The sequence below is a fragment of the Peromyscus californicus genome, unplaced genomic scaffold (genome assembly GCF_007827085.1).
Source record: "Peromyscus californicus insignis strain IS unplaced genomic scaffold, ASM782708v3 Scaffold_1__1_contigs__length_55948999, whole genome shotgun sequence".
In the NCBI taxonomy this organism is placed as follows: Eukaryota; Metazoa; Chordata; class Mammalia; order Rodentia; family Cricetidae; genus Peromyscus; species Peromyscus californicus.
Genome location: NW_026294492.1, coordinates 10,328,121 through 10,347,210, shown reverse-complemented (window position 1 = coordinate 10,347,210; position 19,090 = coordinate 10,328,121). Strand labels below are relative to the sequence as shown.

General features: G+C 44.5%; 1 protein-coding gene and 1 non-coding gene across 6 annotated transcripts in view; both read left to right on the top strand.

Annotated features, from left to right (window-relative positions):
- Positions 1–19,090, top strand: part of Nbas (NBAS subunit of NRZ tethering complex) — a 281,500-nt gene that overhangs the window by 236,082 nt on the left and 26,328 nt on the right. For all 5 annotated transcript variants that reach the window (XM_052745880.1, XM_052745878.1, XM_052745879.1 and 2 more), the window contains exon 48: positions 9,818–10,013. In XM_052745880.1, the coding sequence (XP_052601840.1) occupies positions 9,818–10,013 (196 nt within the window). The remainder of the gene's footprint in view (positions 1–9,817; positions 10,014–19,090) is intronic.
- Positions 9,397–9,523, top strand: LOC128116150 (U6atac minor spliceosomal RNA). The gene has a single exon (XR_008220405.1). It is a non-coding gene; the product is annotated as a U6atac minor spliceosomal RNA (small nuclear RNA).

Below are 19,090 nucleotides of genomic sequence, written 5' to 3'. Positions count from 1 at the left end.
GACACATGTATACTCTCCTGATGTTTCTGCCAGGGAGAGTGCAGAGAAGATTAAGAATTGGAGTATGTGTGAAGTAACTATTGGTTGTGTGCCTGTTATTTTTCAGGTGTTCTGTTCTGTTTTGTTTTCTTGAGATAGGTTTAAATGTATCTCAGGCTGCCCTTAACCTCACTGTATGCCCGAGGATGACCTTTAACTTCTGTTCTTCCTGCCTGTACCTCCCAAGTGCTAGGATTGTAGGTGCGTTCCCCACGCCTGTGTGGCTAGCCTCAGTTCATCGTCCATGCTCTACCAGTGTGAACTCTTGCTTATGCTAGAACAGGTGTCAATTGCTTTCTCACTGCAGCAGGCCTCGCCTGGGCACCTGTCTCTCCTGTGCTGATTTTAGATCCTGTGAGCACACAGCACTCAGACAGTATTAACAGCTTCAGCCACCTCACCGGATATGGCTATCTAGACTAGTCTGACAACATTTTTGATAGAAGCAACTTAAAGGAGGAAGAATTTACTGTAGCTCATGGTGTGAGGGTGCAGTCTTAGCACAGAGGAGAACACAGGTGAGAGCATCTTATAGCTGAGGCAGCAGGAGTGTGAGCCTGCTTGCTCACAGCGGGGTGGGTCAGGAAGCAGAACCAGGTTATAAACCAAGGCCTGACCCCAGTCATCTTCCTCCATTGAGTCCACCCCCTAAATGTTCTCTTCTCCAACCTCCCAAAATAGTCCCACTAGCTAGAGGCTAATGTTCAAATTATGAACCTATGGAGGGCAGTGCATAGCATCGTCCTTTACAGTTTCTGCACGTTCCTGCCTCTAGACGTTAGGGTTTAGTGTCCCAAGGGTTTTAGATCATGTCCTGGACCTTTGCTCACATCTGAAGGAGTAACACACATAGCAGATAGGAAATAGTAATGGATCAGTTAGCAGTTCATGTACCTTAAATTTACATTATGAGAGTATAAACTCTCCCATATTTTGATATATGTCTATGACATCATCTTTTGAAACTATACATCTCTAGTTTATGTGAAAAATTAAGTTATTGCATAAGATTACAAAAAAAAAGACTTTTTGGAAACATTCAACAGCTGGACTGACAAAATGACCAGTGGGTAAAAGTGCTTGCCTTCAAGCCTCACAGCCTGTCCTCAATCACCAGAAGCCATGTGGTGAAAGAGAACCAGAGTGCACAAATGGTCCTCTGACCTCCACGTGCATATCTTGGCATGTAGATACTACCTTCCCCATCCTATACAGACCCTCACAAGACAAATAACTGTGATGAAAATCAATCCAACGATGAAAATGATGTTCTAAAATAGTATGTATTAAACCTACAGCTAACAAAATACTGTTATCATCACTTAAAAAAATACACTCCTCCCTAATGAACACCTTCATTCTATGCCAAGATCTTGGAAAGATGATGTTCCATCACTGTGAACAACCACATGGTAGGCATATTGTCCCCACCCTACAGATGAAGCCATGAAACTGGAGGGGTTACAGGACCTGTTTGAGATCAGCCAGTGAGGATGTGCTATGTATTGCCTGATGTCAAAGCCAACACTGAGTATGGTGGGCTTCTCAAATGTCATTGGACCTAGCAGTTGTCAGGGGATTGGAGGCTTATAACCATACAGATTCTGTTTGCGTAGCTCTAGATGGGCCCTGAAATTGTCATTTTAGCCAGCTCTCAGGACCCAACCAGTCCATGGACTGAAATCTGAGTAACAAGATCTTAAGGTGCTGTGTCCAACAGCCTTCCTGCCTCTGCCTGGCTTGGCTTCACTCTTCTTTGCTCTAACTTATTTTTTTTCTGCTTCTTTCTTCTATATACATGTAGAGGATTTGAGGGGTGTTTTTAGCAACAAACATGAACTCATATATTACTGATTCTCAAAACAGTGGGTGCCCTATATTCAATTCTGATGATAACAAGTAATTAATGAATTCTTCTGTGCAGTAGTCAGGCAAGATTTCCTTGAAAACTAGTGAACATTTTGGGCTGTCTGTGTACACTGATGTTTAACTATAGCATCAGCTGCGGGGTGTAAGGGCTCTATCTATACATATACACAGAAGATGGGGAGGGGAGAGAACAAGACTGTCAGGTGATCTAACCTCTAGTGAACTGTTCGATACCACCCTAGGGATGTCATCTTCTGTGTAACACAAAGACAAGACCCAGATGGAAGAGTAGGGCGGAAGGTGTAGAAAGTGGAGTCTGGTTTCTTCTTACTCGGAGGCAGATCCAGTCATCCAGGTTCTGTGAAGTCTGAGTAAATGCCAGGCATCTGCCCCATGATATTAAGACTTCCTGAAAGCCATGGCCGTGAAGCATCACGGTAGAGCCTTTCCCCCACAGGAGTAGTTCTAAGAGTACTTCAGGCCACACTCAGGACCATCTAGCAGTGTCTTTGCCTTGTCTCTGCAAGATGATACCATGCTGTCACTGGCATGTGAAGTTAAGGAAGATTAATGAAAAAAATTAAATAAAAGGAGGACATGACTGCTCCTATAGTATGGAGAAGATTTTTATTGTAGATACAAGGGAGAAAGTAGTCAGACTAAACTGGACCATGAGAGGAGGAGGGAGAACAAGAGAGGAACCACCAACCTAGGTGGCCCAGGCCAAGAGGCCAAGAGATGGGCATAGCCAAAATGTCTGGATTATATAGGGACCAGCTGAGGGAAGGGAAACAGAAGCCCCGCCCCTGGGAGGGAGAGGTTGAGGGTAGGGGCAGAGCGAGAAGTGCTGGGAGGGGCCAGGGTACTGAGTGATGCTGGGAGAGCTGGCCAGTGTCAGCTTTGCCACTCTGATATGTTAAAGGGTTCCTCAGGTGACCATTTGTCCCAGGTTTCTGAGACCCAACAGAAGGTATTGTGGCCTCAAGTATATTGGAGAGCACGTAGAGCTCACGAGCAGTTATCAAAAGTTAAGGTCTGAGGTTAGATTGTGTATACCCAAACCATTAAAAAGCTAAGAGTTTTCTCTTACTGTACCTTAACTGGGAAGTGTGTTAAGTTACACTTCTTCTGTCACTACAGCGACACCAGTACAGAATGCATGCATTCATGTTCTCAGTGTTTCATTCCTTGCCAGTTGTGGCTTTTTAGTATGGTAAATATAAGACGTTTTCCTGGGAAACATCCATTCCTCTCCCAGCATGGTGCAGAAAGTATACATACGCATGGCTCCATCCATTCTGGAGACGGGACTCTTTGGAGTGAGGAATTGAGTCCCTTCCTGTTGTCTCCTCACTCTCATGAACTTGCTCCGCCCTCCCCTTGCTGCCAGGGACAGGGAGAGCTTGCACACCACCACCTTCCTGAGAAGTCAGGCCAGGAGCAGCAATATGTGAGCCTGCCAGCCTGGCTTCAGGGGAGGAGGGCAGTGGTAGGAACGAGGAGTTGGCAGCTGCTGTGGGATGCTGCTCTAAAGGTCAACAAGCAGCCATGTTTGAGGATTGACTTCCATCTCAATGTTTCTAGATCAAGAACTTTCACACAGGTCACAGAATTGTGTTGGTGTCATCCAACCTTTAAAACTTTCAGAACATTTTTAATTAAATGATGTATAATTATATCATTTCTCCCCTTCCCTTTTCTTCCTCTAACCCCTGTTATTACCTCTCTTAGTCCCTCAAATTCATGGCTTATTTTATTTTTATTTTTATTATTATATATATAAATGCATAAACATAAATACAGCCTCCTGACTCTATTTTAAGAGCTGACAACTTGATATTGTATCACCTGAGGAAGACTAACTTTCCCAGTCTCAGCAGTCTGGTTGCCTAGAGTTCTTTGTCTAGGGGTGAGGCCCCTTACTCACTCCCTGCCTCCTGATACTCCCTGAGCCTTAGGTGCAGGCTTTGTGTGGTAGACGTGTCCATTTGCACTGGTACCTCAGTCATTCTCTGTACTTTGACAAGCTTTGGTTTCTGTGACAGTCTCCATCTCCTGCAAAGGGAAGCTTCTTTGATAGAGGGTGAGAGCTACATTTATCTTTCGGTATGAAGAGAAGTTATTTGGTATGTAATTAGGATTTGCACTGTGTGGTAAAGTGTCGTTTGACTATTTCATGCATGTGTAAGTATATTTTCACTACTGTTACATGTGTGTAACACTATCTTACCTTTGACCTGCCCTCTTCTACACAAATCGTTTTCCCTAGAATCATGTCTTTGGTTTTGTGATTTGCTGAGTTTAACCAGAGCTATCTTTGTGATCGTGGATTTGGAACTAGACGTTGGATCGCGGTCGTCTCATAAGTGGGTACCTAAAAGAAAATGTCTTCCTCTCACCCAGAATCCATCAGCAGTCGGTAGTTAAGCAGGCACGGCCAGGCCCCGTGAGCCCCTCCCTGACTCATGACTCACTGTTGGTGGCCCACTGTAAGCAGCCGTAGGGCCTGTCAGATCACAGTACGTTGGTTGAGTCGTTCCCAGAAGATGGATTGCCAGCCCTTCTCCCTGTCTTCAGCTCTTCCTTCCTTTCTACCTCTCCTTGTTGATGTACTGCGAGCCTTCAAGGGAATGGTATAAAGATCTGAAGTGGGCTGAGCACTAAATTGTCACTCATTCTCACTCAGCACCTCGAATAGCCATGCTGTTCAGTTACCTGAGAGGAGGAAACCTCAGTAAAGAACACGCCTCCGTGGATCGGACGTTTTCTTAGTTAGTGATTGATGGGGAGGGCCCAGCCCGTGTGGGCGGGGCCAGCCCTGGGCTGGTGGTCCTGGGTTCTATAAGAAAGCAGGCTGAGCAAGCCATGGGAGGCAAGCCAATAAGCAGCACCCCTCCATGGCCTCTGCATCAGCTCCTGTCTCAGGTTCCTGCCCTGTGTGAGTTCCTGTCCTGACCTCCTCCAGTGATGGACTACAATGTGTAAGTGTGAGCCAAATCAATCCTTTCCTCCCTAAGTTGCTTTTGGGTACGGTGCTTCATCAAAGCAATAGTAACCATACCTAAGATCTGTGTCATGAAGAATCTGGAAACTATTTCACCAAAGATTATTTCCTTCATATTCTAAAATCTTGTCTTGATTTGGTTGCTCTTTGGTTGACGTCCCCTTGCATTCTTTTGTACTTGTGAATGTCTTCTTACGCTCCAGCACTGACCAAGAAGCATGGATGGTCACCCCACCTCAGCCTGGAGTGTCACATCCTCAATAGTCGCTCAGCTAGCACACGTGTGCTGCTGCTGCTGCTGCTGCTCTTTCATGTTAGGAGAAGTAGTCGTTAAGTAGAGGACCCCTTATCTGTTGAGTCACAGCTGATTATGTGACTGTCTGTGTGTCTCTGTTAGTTGATTGTTTTTAAATGAAGTGTCGGATTGGCTCTTTACAGTGTGGTAGAAGCAATTGCCTGATTTTTTAAAATAGTAAAACATAGAGATTTTTCCTTTTCGGTATTTAATAACTTACTAATCATTTTTCTAACGAAGTAAATGTGTTTTGAAATGATTTTCTCCTTTTATTATTATTTTCATTAAGCCTTCTTTCCTTTACCAAAGACTACAGAAATAGAATCACCTCCCTCCTCCTCTTTCTGCATCTCTGCATTGCTGACATTATGCTTTTTAACCCCCCCCCCCCACCTATTTATCTTGACAAGTTTCTAACTCACAGAAAAATGTTAAGGATTCAAAAAACTGACCTGTTTCCTTTTACCGTTGTTTGGCTCTGTGTGTGTGCATGTGTGTGTGTGTGTGTGTGTGTGTGCGCGTGCGTGCGTGTGTGTGTGTGTGTGTGTGTGTGTGTACTTGCCACTCTCTAAGAATGACCATGAATTTTACAAACACTCCTGAGGCTCTCTGACCCATGCCCTTGGCATTGCTTTATAAGAGTCCTTTTCTGTCTGTGTGGTTGTTCTGACTCCCGTGTTCAGGTGGATGTACGATGAAGCTTCTTCAAGACTTGGTGCCTTTGGAACAGTGTTTTTGTTTTAGGAATGGGTTCTCATAATTTGATTATGTATTTGAAACTTCAACTAAAAATTAGAACATGTCTCTCCAAAATGTCAGATGTTATTAACTGTACAATAAGCTCTAGGAATAGCAGAGTCCAACACAATTATTTGGAAAGTGTTATGATGATCTTTCTGTATCTCATCAGTAACTGAAGTTTCTGCTTCAGTGTTATGTAATATGTCCCAGAATGGCTCAGTTGTATTAATTGACAAGGCAAGGCAGCAGATCGCTCATGGTGGTGAGGTAGACCCCACTTCGTACCGTGTGACCTTGGGTGAGCATTTCCTTGCCTACACTTTAGACTGATGACAGTATACATGAATAGGGTAATTTTGATAGTCACTACTCATAGTAAACCTCCATTAATTATCTTTTATATTTTTATTGTTCACCATAGTGAGATAGATTATGGTTACTCTAACTTCCATTTGGTCTTTATGAATCCAGTTCTCTGACATTGGAGTTCATCCTACTCACCTTGACATTTGAGTATGAAGTTAAAGCACCAGCTTCATGTTATGGTTTGGATTTGTTGGCAGAAATGGACTTCAAACAACTTTCTATGTGATTTTTTAAAAATAGCCTTTATTTATTTATTGACACTTTGATACACTTGTATGATGTAGTATCTTGGTCACACCCACCGCTAACTAGCCTCTGCCTCCACCGCCATGTTCTCCTCCATCTTTATGCACTCTTGCTGTGTGCCTCCCTGCCCCACATCTCAGCGCACTGGATCTAGTTGGTGCTGTCTGCTGCTGTGTTCACTGGCCTTGCTGTTGGCCTTCTGCAGGAAGCCTAGCCACAGTGAGTTCAGGTGTGCAACAGCCATAGGTCTACAGGACACCACTTCACAGCGCCCCTCTCACCCTCTGGCTCTTCATTCTTTCTGCCCCTTCCCTGATGTTCCCAGAGCCTTGTGGGGTTGATATCCATGTCCCATTTCATCCAGATTTGCACTCAGGCTGCTGATTCCACCTGAGGCAGCCCAGCTTACACCTCTTCTCTGATCTTTAAAAGTGGTGTTCAAGCTTTCCTGCTTCAGAATCTGCCATCATTTGAAGTACTTAGGCATGTGCTAGGTATGTTACATACATTGCATTTACTACATTTTTCTACTTAACCCTGTGGGGAAGGCAGCACTATCCATGTCTGTCAACAAGTAAGGAAACCACGGCCTGGAATTCTGTCAAGAATCCTTAGTCTGGGACCTGAGACAGGCCGAACGGTCCCTGCAGCCTGTGTTCGTGGCTTTGTCCCTCCGTAGCTCGCTCCTCTCTTCACTCACACTGGACGTTAATCTCTCACTGAACGTCCACGCCCTTGGAAGTCTTTGCCTTTTCCCTGTTCTCTTTCCCGGAGTTACAGTTTCCTGTCTTTGCACTTACGCATATCCTGCATATCCTTGATCTTTTTCAGATGCCACACTTCTTCCTCCAAATTGCCCAGTTTTTGTCATATCAATAATTTGGACAAAGGCCAATTCATGAATCTTCCTTTTGTGCTGTGTTGGTTCCATGTAGTTTTCAGTGTCTGCCCTCAAGCGCAAACTCTAGTGCTGTGACAGGGGTAATTCTTGGGCAGATGACTCTGGCGGGGGTGGTGGCCATGAAGTGCTTCCTCTGTGCCGTATTCTGTGCAAGGTGCTTTGCATCTGTTTTCATGGTTACCTGGATTCCAGCAGCGAGAGAGTGACATTCCTGGTTGATGTTCAGAGTGTTAGAAAACGATGGGACTGAGAGCCAATTAGGTCTGAAATGATCCTGGTGATACAGCTCTACAGACAGGAAGTATTCAGGAAATACCCGTACATTCGATCTTTCTTACACAAACATTTTTCCAGTTCCTGTGTATGTCTTACATACATATACATATGTGTTCACTTGTGTGTACTAGTGTGCATACATGTATGTGTGTGTACACACACATAGGTATACATGTCTTCAGTTGTATGTACAGGTGTGTATGCCTGTGTGTGTACATATACTTAGATATATGTATGTTTCCACTCATGTACATGTTTGCACATATGTGTCTGTGTGTGTGTGTGTGTGTGTACATTACAGATTTAAGTATGTCTTGACTTCTGTGTACGATGTGCATGCATGTGTGTGTATATACATGTATGTGGAAGTCGTAAGTTTTTTTCAGGTGTCTTCCTCAATCACTCTCCTCCTTAATGTTTTTAAATTTTATTTATTAGTTGTATGTGTATGTATGTGCCTGCTTATCTATGTATAGTATTTGAACTGCGTGCATGTAGTGCCTACAGAAGCCACAAGAGGGCATCAGATCCCCTGGAAGCTGCCTGATGTTGGAAGTTCAGGTCCTCTGCAAGACCAGCCAGTGCTCTTTGCCACTGAACTTCCTCTGCAGCTCTTCCACCTTAGTCTGTGAGGCTGACTCACTGTCTCTCTGTCTCTCTCTGTGTGTCTCTCTGTCTCTGTCTCTCTCTGTCTCTCTCTCTCTCTCTCTCTCTCTGAACCTGGAGCTGGCCAACTTGAGTAGATGGACAGGTCAGCAGGGTCCTGGAATCATCCTGTCTCTGCCTGCCTGTCTCCATGCCTGGCTTTTCCATGTCCCGTTTCTAATGAGCACCGAGAAGGAAGGGCAGCTGTTGGTGAAACTAGCAAACGCTCCATAAATTTCGACATGTTTAAGCCAGTTCTTCACGTTTTATAATTTCCTCTCTTTAATTCTATTTTTAATGTAAGTTGTCATGAAACAGCATGTGTCAGGTAGGTATGCTGTGGTAGATGCTGAGACATGTTCAGTGGCAATACAGAACTTAATTTCAGGGTTTTGTTTGTTGTTTTTTAATGTGTTATGGACTTGTTAGAGTAGGAATTGGCATACCGTTTGATTTGGTCTGCAGCTCAGTTTAGGTGATTGATGCCAAGAGCTTTGTAAGGATCTGGTTGTACAAACCTGCGTAATTCAGAGCCTCGGGGAAGGGAGTCCGCCATGGGTAACACTTAGCTATTCCTGACATCCGCCAGTGAGTTCGTTGAGATGGCCTTCCAGATTACAGGGAAATAGACCCCGCATTGGGTGGAGAGGTGAGCAGAACGTCGTCTTCACTGCCTCCTTCCAGCCTCTGCGGCCGTGCAGTAGCTGAGCATTCATTTCATTTTTAGATATTGATTGCGTAGCCACACATGTAAATTGTAATCAGAGTGGGATGTGATGGAGAGGCCTAGGCAGGGGGTCAAACCGCTCTACATGACAGGCTCTGGGGAGATGACCACCTCTCCAAAGCCGCTGCTGTCCTCATAAATGTAACGGGTCATGTCTTGTATGCCTAGCTGTTGCCGACTAGTCATCATCCGGTCTGTGAGATTGCTAGCCTGGGGCCTGACACTGTTAGTGCGAGCACTTAGACAAGCTTCACAGCTTGGTAAGGTTTCCTAAGAAATAAACTAACGTGTTGGATGAAAGGGAGAGGTCAGCACGGCCCTTGACAAGGATGAGGGAGGCCCTTGGACCTAACAACATGCACACGGTTAAGGCATTGCCACTATTTCGTGGCATCTAACCAGAAGGAAAATTTTAGAAAAACAAAAAAAGAAAGAAACTAGCTAAGAGCTTAGTAGTTAGTGGTTACCTTTGCCAGCTTTGGCTTTATGAAGCTCAGTTCAATAGAATACTACTTAAGAATTACGTTTATTTTACATAGTTTTAAGACCATCCAATATGGTTTGCTGTAAGTCACTTAAAACGTATTTCTTTTCCTCGTTAGGAAAGAAAGTCACCCATCTCGGCTTTAGCCCAGTGGGGGCATTTGATTAGCAGAAGGGGCGCACAGAGCCTCAGGAGTTTCCCTCCCACCTTGTCTCACCCCGCAGGGAGGAGCTGGTGTCAGCCGAGGACCTGCTGCAGTGGCTGCGGCCTTTCTGTGCTGACGATGCCTGCCCCGTGAGGCCTCGGATCCAGGCGCTGCAGATCTTGGGGCAGTCCTTCCACCTGAGTGAGGAAGACAGCAAGCTCCTGGTGTTCTTCCGGACAGAAGCCATCCTCAGAGCCGCGTGGCCCCAGAGACAGGTAAGCAGCACGTGTGTGCACATCCTTCCTCAAGTCGGCGGTAGGAGAGGGCAGCTCCAGCTAATAATAACTGCCTAGGTAACACAGACTTCCGGTACCAGCTGCTTAGTGGTGGATTCTGGGTAATAAAGTCTATTCTGATTTTCATACATGGCCAAACGTGACTGGGCTTATCAAACACCTGCCCATCATGTCCACATGCCCATCTTCAGGGCTGTTGATGACATTGACTAACAGGGTTTTGACTCTTTCCGGGAGAAATGCTTGTGTGGATGGAAAGGCAGTGGCTTTGCCTGTGACACAGCCTTCCTTATCCTGTACCACTGTGGGTGGGGAGAGACAAACGTCTTAGTTTCTCAGCCCTTTCCAGGATCCCACAGGCCTCCACTCTGGAACCTTCCCTGATAACTGCAGACTTTACTGAACTTTGAATTCTCAAAGTTAAAACTTCTTTACCTTGCCTCCCTGCCTTCTTTCCTTCCTTCCTTCCTTCCTTCCTTCCTTCCTTCCTTCCTTCCTTCCTTCCTTCCTTCCATTTGTCTCCCTGCTATCATGGAAACTCTGGAACATACAGATCCTGGTTACCTTTAGCTTCAACTGGACACAGCCTAGAATCATCTGAGGGAGCTCAGTTAAGGGATTGTCAAGATTGGTGATTGATGTGGGAGACCAGCGCCCACTGTGGGCAGCTCTGTCCCTAGGCAGGCAGGTCTGTGTTGTATAAGAGAGTACGCTGGAAAGCAGGCCAGTAATCGGCTCCTCTGTGGTTTCTGCTTGAAGCCCCTGCCTTGGCTTCCCTCAGTGATGGACAGCAACTGAAATAACGCTTTGCCTCTCCAGGAGGCTAGTCCTTGGGTTCTAATCCACTGTTTCTACTTTGTTGCTGTGACTGTAGCCTGTTTGCTGTCGCCCATGAGCTCCGTGAGTAACTTCATTTCAGGAATATTTGCTCAGGCCTTCTGGAAATCTCTCCCAGGAGTCTCAGAGGAACAAGTGAATGTTATCTCATGTCTCACTTATGTTTTTATTTTCTCCTCACGTCTACTTTCCTCTTAGATAAGAGCGTTTGCCTGTTCTTGACAGGTAATGGTCGGGTTCCTTCAATATTTGTAGTAGGAATGAGCACAGCCCATGCTGGCATTGCTATACCGGTGCCCTGGGTATTCTCTGAGGAACACTGTGGGGACTGTGTCTCCTCTGCATCTGCCGGGCATTGCGTTGTTTTGTTTGTTTGTTTGTTTCGGAGCACAAGGGAATTTGATGAAGAATTTTTACTTCTAGTTGAAGCAACTTCTTGTTCCTTGGAAAATGAAGTAGCAGTTTCAGGCTGGAAATACGATCTGGATCGGAATGTTGGGTTAACTATGTCCATGGTTCAAATCATCTCTTCAATTACCATTTTTCAAAGGCTGTGTTATCTTCCTCTAGAACACTGGAAAGTTCTAGAGAAAGAGTGGGACCCCCGTGGGCAGTGTGTGTCTCTGTCAGCCTTACACCACTAGGTCTGTGACCCTGGGGAAGCCTCTTCCACTGAGGTTTTCGACACCCTGTGTGTAAACTAGAACCTTGAACCAAGGTGGACAGCGGTCAGCTCACCTCCTCTGTCACCCTGTCCTCACTATCCGTGCGTCCCAGATACCGGGAGGACAGTGGTTCACCTTGCTTACGATCTCCCTACCACCTCTTTCTTTTCAGAAGCGTTTCCAGTGTCTTTGCTGATAGAGACTCATTCTTACAGACTGAAGATGAGAGCAGATAATAATACTGACTGCAATGTTCAGTTACAAAAAGAAAACGTGGGGGCCACGTGCGCCAGGCCGGTAATCCTCTTAGGCGGACTTTGCATACATCAAAGAGGGGGCTTAATATTTAATTATCCTAAAAGTGCCCAAAGTAGTGGCCCCACAAATCATTGTGTTGCTGGGAAACCAGCCAGTGCCTGCAAGATTCAGCACGTCTGGGACGCCTGCCCCTCACTGCTTCACAGAGAGACAACAACTTCTAGTTTCCTAATGATTAGTTAACGGAATTAAAAATTCAGAGACCCTCACTTTTCAGCAGTTTGAGAGGCTTTAATTTCCTTCCCAGAAATGCAGGCCTGCATGGTGTGAGTGGGGTGCCATGGGAGGGGGAGGGCAAGCTGTATTATATTAATCCCTTGGTACAGTTTATCAGAGGTTTTCAGCTTTTGTAATTTTCTAGTTAACTGGCGCATGAAAAATGTGGGTCAAAATACTGATGTTTCCTTTGAAAACTTCCATACCTCAGCACCTCAGGTTTTCCCACATTTTTATGTAAAGGAGACCATGTAGCTTAAGAGTTTTGCCTTTTTACTTTTCAGACACCTAAATTTGGTGGTGTAAGACATTGCTGCAAAGATTTAGGTTAAGATAACACTATCTTGTTATGAAGTCACGTGACTGCCTGCTTTGACACATGCGAGTCCCAGTTAACGCCTCTGTTAGGGACCGACTGGCCTTCATTTGCCAGATATTAGCAAAGTACAAACTTCTTGTGAGGTGGAACTAGAGAAAGTCAATATGCAAAGCCGTATGTAGGTCCTTGTAAATAGTTGACTTCAAAATGGCTCCAAAGCTAAGAGTCACGTTTGACTGGCTTAGCCAAGTGCAGGTGTGGTCTGATGTAGGGGCTGTGCATGTCCACAGAGATGACGTGTCTCTAACAGGCGTGATGCCCTGCCATCCTGGAGCTGCGAGAGGCTGTCATTTCCTCCCTGCTCAGTTGTTGTTGTTTTTTTTTTTTTTTTGTAGGGAAATAATATGGATGTTGAGAACTGGGAAGTTATGGGGTTTCTTTGTCTCCGGTGTGACCTTTCTGAAATGACTCCACAGTTGAGTGTAATCTGTTCCATCACTGTCTTAATTCTAAGTCCTTTGCCACTGTCTGAAAACCTCTTCCTCCCTCCTCTTTGCCCGTTTGTTACGTGATGTCTTTCTTCTTCCATTAGAATATAAATTCTTTGAGAGTGGGGACCTGAAAGACACTCTGTAAATATTTGTTGAATAAATGAATATTAAGTCTTTAAGAACCTGTCCAAGGTCATGCTTCAAAAGGCAAGACAGAGCTCCAACTCTGAGTGTGCTGTTCTCGCCTTGCAGCCTGCTCCTTATCTGGAGGCAAATGATTTACTTGGGGTGATGGGAAGATGTCCTCTAAGAGTGGCCTGCCACATCTGGGCTGATGTGGCCTTGTTAGTTTGCCACACCGTCCTCAAGGTGACTTGTGACTAGTTTGCTGCTTCTCATGTGGCAGTGAGCATTGCTTTCCAGGAGGAATTGAGATTCCTGAAGAGAACTCTGTGATCTAAGTCAAGGGAGCATCCATATAACTGGTGGAGATCTAGAGAGTCTCCCAGCATGCACTCTTTGGCTCTCTTCCTGAAGAGATCCTCCCTCTCATTGCTGAGGGCGTCATTTGGGGAGAACAGGAGACAGTGAGTTGTGACCTGTGTGGACATTAGAGCTGTCACAGAGATTTGTTAGCATCCTCGCTGATTTATGGGATACTCCATGACTGACTTGTGAATGCTGAGGCAGGAACTTTGACTCAGTTCTCTACAGTCCCAGAGCCTCTGTTCTTGGCTATGCTACAGATCTTCATTTGCTGGGGACATGCATGTACTCAGCACCAGCACCTAGTTGTCATACATGTACTCAGCACCCAGTCACATTGCCCTATGTGAAGTATGGCCAGAAGCCTTTTCTCCTCCTGTGCATTAGGTTTTGTTAGACATGGGAAATCAGGACTTTGAAGGTAACAGAAAGCATTTCTTTGTCATTTCACAATGTCTCAAAACAGTGCTGTACACGTTAACTACCATTCAAATGAAATGTTGGGAAATTCTGTGCCTATTAATGATTGTTGCAATAAAATGCTACGTGAAGTATTCACCAGACATTCTTCAGGTATGTAGCATACGCTGTGAGCTGCAAGCATTGTGGGTATAGAAGGAGGTAAGATAGTTGCTTCTGGAGCCCATGACTTCTTCACACACAGAGACCTGAATTCAGACCCCAGTTTCAGCACCCATTAGCTGTGAGCTGGGGAAGGTTAGTAATTCTCTCATCGGTAAGTGGAAGAACATAATCATTGTGAAGATTAAATGGCATGAAACTTGTAATGTCCTCACTTCAGATGAGGCAATGGTCCTTGTTGGTGTGGGCTCCATACTGCCAGTAGTTAAAGTGTTTGGATGCCAAGATAGATGTTGACATATAATACAAGTCTCAAGGATCCCGTGTGTCAGGCAGTGAGAAGAGGCTCCTCTGACTATTTGATCAGAAGAGTCAATTGTGGTAAAATAGGGAGACACCACTGGCCACAGGAGACATGGGATGGGCAGACTGTGGGGAGCCACCTGTGTTCTGACCGAGGAACGTGGGAACATGGTGCCGTGGAGGTATATGAGCAGATGGCTGTTCCAGGAAATGAGCTGACCGTGATGGGGAGGACTGAGGCAGTGGTCTGGTTCTGAACTTGCAGTGGAGATGGACATGGGTGGAAAAGAGCCTGAGACCATGGCTCAGATGTGGGGAGAGGAGGTGGGGGTTGCTGCTGCTCAGAATTTTGCCTGTGACTAGAGGGGACGTGGCTGCTCAACTTGCTGGACAGTGCAGGAAGAGAAGTTAGGCCCTAAGTTCAGGCAAGTTATCAGCGTGCTTTAATCAACTCTTTAGTTTGCTTTCATTCGAAATAGCATTTCTGTATCATGCTGGAGCAGTAGTGAGGGACGCAGGGAGGCTCAGTTTATCTCCTTCACGTAGACAAAACGTCTTTGTAGGCTTAATGTGTCTTAGTAATGGCTGCTTCCCAGGAATAGACTTGAATTTAGTCCCCAGATGTGATTCCCTGGCTTCCCTTCTCTCTTTTCAGGCTCAGGTCAGTTCAGTTGTCTGTGTGGTGGATGACTATATCCCAGTGCCCTTTACAGTGTCGTTACTGTGTGTTCGTTGTCCATGGTGAGGGCTTCGTTAGGATACGTGCACACATCAGTGTGAGCTTGGAGCTTACCCTCCCCATTGCCTTGTGCCCTTTCCCCATGCTCACTGGTCTCCTTCCTCTTCGCCAGCAGTCCTCCTTCTGCCCACATGTCTTGTGTTCATTTTAAAATCTGGGTCTGCAGATGAGAAACAAGACACGATGTTTGTCTTTCTGGGCCTTGCTTATTCTGTTTAACCTATAGATCTTCATTTCTGTTTTCCCATAAATGATGTAGTTTTATCTTTATGGCTTCCTAAACTTCCGTTGTGTGTGTGTCACGTTACGTTATCCATTTGTCTTGGTGGGCATGTAGGCTAACCCCATTGTTGATCAGTGTGATGGGCAGGTCCCTCTTTTGGGTGCTGGTGTAGAATCTCTCAGCTCTTTACCGAGGAGAGGTGTAGCTGGGTCATGTGGTAGCCCTGTCTAATTTTATGAAGGTCTCTATGCTGATTTCCATGGTGGCTGGCCCACCCGCATTCCTACCGCTAGTGTTTAGTGGTTTATTTTGTCCCATATCCTCACTAGTGTTTATTTTCATTATTTTAGCCATTTTGACCAAGGTAGAATAGAATGTCGTTTTGATTTGCATTTCCCTGGTGTGTAAGGGTGTTGAACATTTTCTATTTATCTATTGGCAGTTTGTACTTTCTCTTTTGAGAACTGTCTATTAATTCCTTTTTTTTTTTCAGTTTGTGGTTGGATTTGGGGGGTTTAAGTTTCTTCACTATACATTTAGTCTAGACTTCAGATGAGCAGCCAGGCAAGGCTCCCTCCTGCTGCACCTTCACTGTTGACTCGGCTGTCACTGCTCTATGCAGAAGCTTTCTAATTGCATCATTTCAGTGATCACCTCATTCTCGCCATGCTGCAGAAAGATACCTGTCTTCTTTTCCCATGTGGGATGCAGATTGCTGAAGGAAAGGAAAAACAGACACATGTGACCGGGAAGAACAACAGAGCAGCTGAGGTTCTAACTTTCATTCTGAAGTGATTTCAGACTTACAAAAAGTTGTGTCCACTGTGCATAACTTTCTGTGTGTTTTTCAGTCCAGTTCTGCAGATGGTAGTGGCCCAGCCACAGCCACACGCATTCAGTACTGCTTCCTGATCTCTCAATACCTCGGTCCTCCACTGGCAGGGGCCCCACTCGTCTCTTTTGTGATCCGCATCCACCCATGTCACACACTGCATTTGTCACAGTTCTTGATCTGTAATGACTTTTTAGTTTGATTTCTTTGTCTGATCTTTTATGATTGTGGGAGTTGTAAAAAGCAGTGGGAAATTATTTTGTAAAATGTCGTTCAATTTAACATTGTCATGTGTTCAGGTTTTGCACTTTGAGTAGGAGGTCACAGAAGTGATATGTCTTTCGTGCATTATATCAGGAGATATGTAGTGTTGATTTGTTTCATGACTAATAGTGTTAACTTGACGTACTATGAAGCAGTACTTTTTTATGATTATTAGGTAGTTTCTTAGATACTTTGAGTTTATTATTATTATTGTTATTCTCTCATCATACTTTCATGTACTTATTTTAGCATGAATTGATGATTGCTGCATGAGAATAATGTAACTATGATGAGATTTTCTTCCATCACTTGTCTGTCTAAATATATTTATTCAATTGCTTATTTATTTTATTGTGGTCATAAGGGTTTTGCTTTGTTCCATGGTTCAAATCTGTTATTTTGATTTGCTTTTGCCTAAGTCTTCCAGAGCTGGTCATTAGGATTTCTCTTCCGCATTCATTACATTTCAGCAGTATAGTTCTCGGGCACAGGTGTTCTTATTGTCCCACTCTTCACACGGGGAAGGAGGCTAAGGCTGGTTAAGAGAGTTGTATATCTCAATACTAAAGTATGCCAAGCAGATACAAGGTAAAGAAGGACTAAGTCTATTAGCTAAGGCACTGTTAGGTCCCACTGATTGTGTGTGCCTGCTGTACTCTGCTGTGCTGTTATACATTATAATCTCGGAACCGTCTGTTGGGTCTGATGCAGTTGCCTTTTTTTTTAATCTATGAATATATTAAGGCATCAACCTTTATCTATTGTATCATAGCTGTGGCAAGGCCAACATTTAGTTTCTCATTATTTTATTCCTGGTCAGGCCCCCACTTAATAAATGATTTTTTCACTTCAGTTCAGTCTACAGAAGTGACTAGAACTCAGCATGTTTGCAGTAGAGGGTCACATATTTATGACATTCATTCAATATCTGCATCTGTGTTTTAGTTCTTTAAAAATTAGAAAATCTACCCCCAAAAGTACCTTTTAATATTTAAAGATGTTAGTAATATTTTCATAATTTTGATTTTGTTTTAATAAAATCCACAACTCAGAAATGAAAAATGGCCGTTGGTATATTTCTATTTTCTTGTCTAATAGTAGTGGTTCTGCAGCTCCTCACAGTATGGAACAGTAGTGATATCTATTGAGTTCCTCCTCGTGTGCAGGGACCAGTTTAAGTGTCCCTCAGCCCAGCGGGGGAGGTGGGTTGTCAACACTTGGTGATGGCTTTTTATCTTCTCAACGTTTCATTTCCAGAGAAACTGGCTAGGTCCAGCGGACACGGGAGGCCACGTTGCCCACCCGGAACATCCACAGGTCTAGTTTTGCCTAGAGCTCAGCTCTGTTAGCCTTTCGTGCTTCTACTGCACCCGTGGGTGTTTTGTTTGTAATTTGAAGCCCTGAGTATGAGTGTCACAGTATAACATCATCATATTTATGAAAGAATCACATAGTTATTTTGCATCAATCAGCATCCTGTTACTGGTTAGGAGCTACAAGAGCAGAGCTTAATGTCACTATTGCCCAAGGTAACAAAGGTTTATAAGAGTTCTACCCATAGAGTACTTTGATGTTCTCTCATCGTGTTACATATTTGTGCCTGCAGTGACAGGGAGCTGCTATCAGTGCCTGGAGGAAGATAAATAATCAGGTGCACTGCCCGGCTGAAGGTGTCTGGGTTCACTCCCAGCAGCACAAGAAAGCGTAAGGTAAAGAATGGTCTCCGCTGAGAACAGGGTGTCAGTCCTTCTGATTCAAGGACAATGAATCTGTCTGATAAGGAGCTGCAGCCACTTGACAAATTGACTTACAGGAAGGACATAAGTCCCCTCATTCAACGTGGAAGAAAGAAGCAGTATTTAGAGACAAAAGCAAGTATACTTTAAAAGTATACTTAAAAGACAAAATACTGGAGTCACACTTGTGTTTTGCCCTTTTAAATTTCATAACATTTAGTTAGTATCAATAGCAATTAGTCACTAAGTATGCAGGTGCTTGTGAAATATTGGAAGTTTTCTCAGATACTCCCCAGGCTAGGATACGGGGAATGTTACACAAAGCATGTGCTGGGTCAGTTCCATGCTGGGGGATAGCTTAGTGGATTAAGCACTTGTCCCCCAAACATGAGGGCCAGAGTTCAGATCTTCAGAGCTTTTGTACATGCCAGGTGGGTGTGGTAGCGGGCCTATGAAGAAGGCTGAGACAGGGGATGGACTATTTATATCAGTGATCTCTGTGTCGGAGGCCCTGCATCAGTAAGTCAGAGTGCACGTAAGGAGAGTCTCACTTGGACTGTGCTACATCCTGGAGGCTGGAGGCTGTCGTGCTTGCCTGCATCCCCATCCAGAGTGAACCAGGTATCCTGATTTCAGGATGCTCACACTAACCACCTGCCCTCACACTTCCGGAAGCCTGTGATAACCACATAATTGAACATTTGTGGGCTCAGAAAAATCCTTCCTTCGTTTTTTCCTCCAATAACTTGTCAGTTTTATGAAATGATGGTTTTTTTCAACTTAAAATTACTTAATTTTTCTGACTCTTCATAATCAATTTTCTTAAATATATTATGAAAATATATTGAACCAAAGCTGTCTGCTAGAAAGGTATCATTATTTTAATTGTACTGTTGGCACGTGCGTGCGTACGTGCACACACACACACACACACACACACACACACACCAAAACAAAAATGTACATTGATCATATGATGTTCAGTTTTGTCTGTTGACTGCTCGATTTAATTGTAGATAAAAACTTTTAACTGAAAATCTGGAGG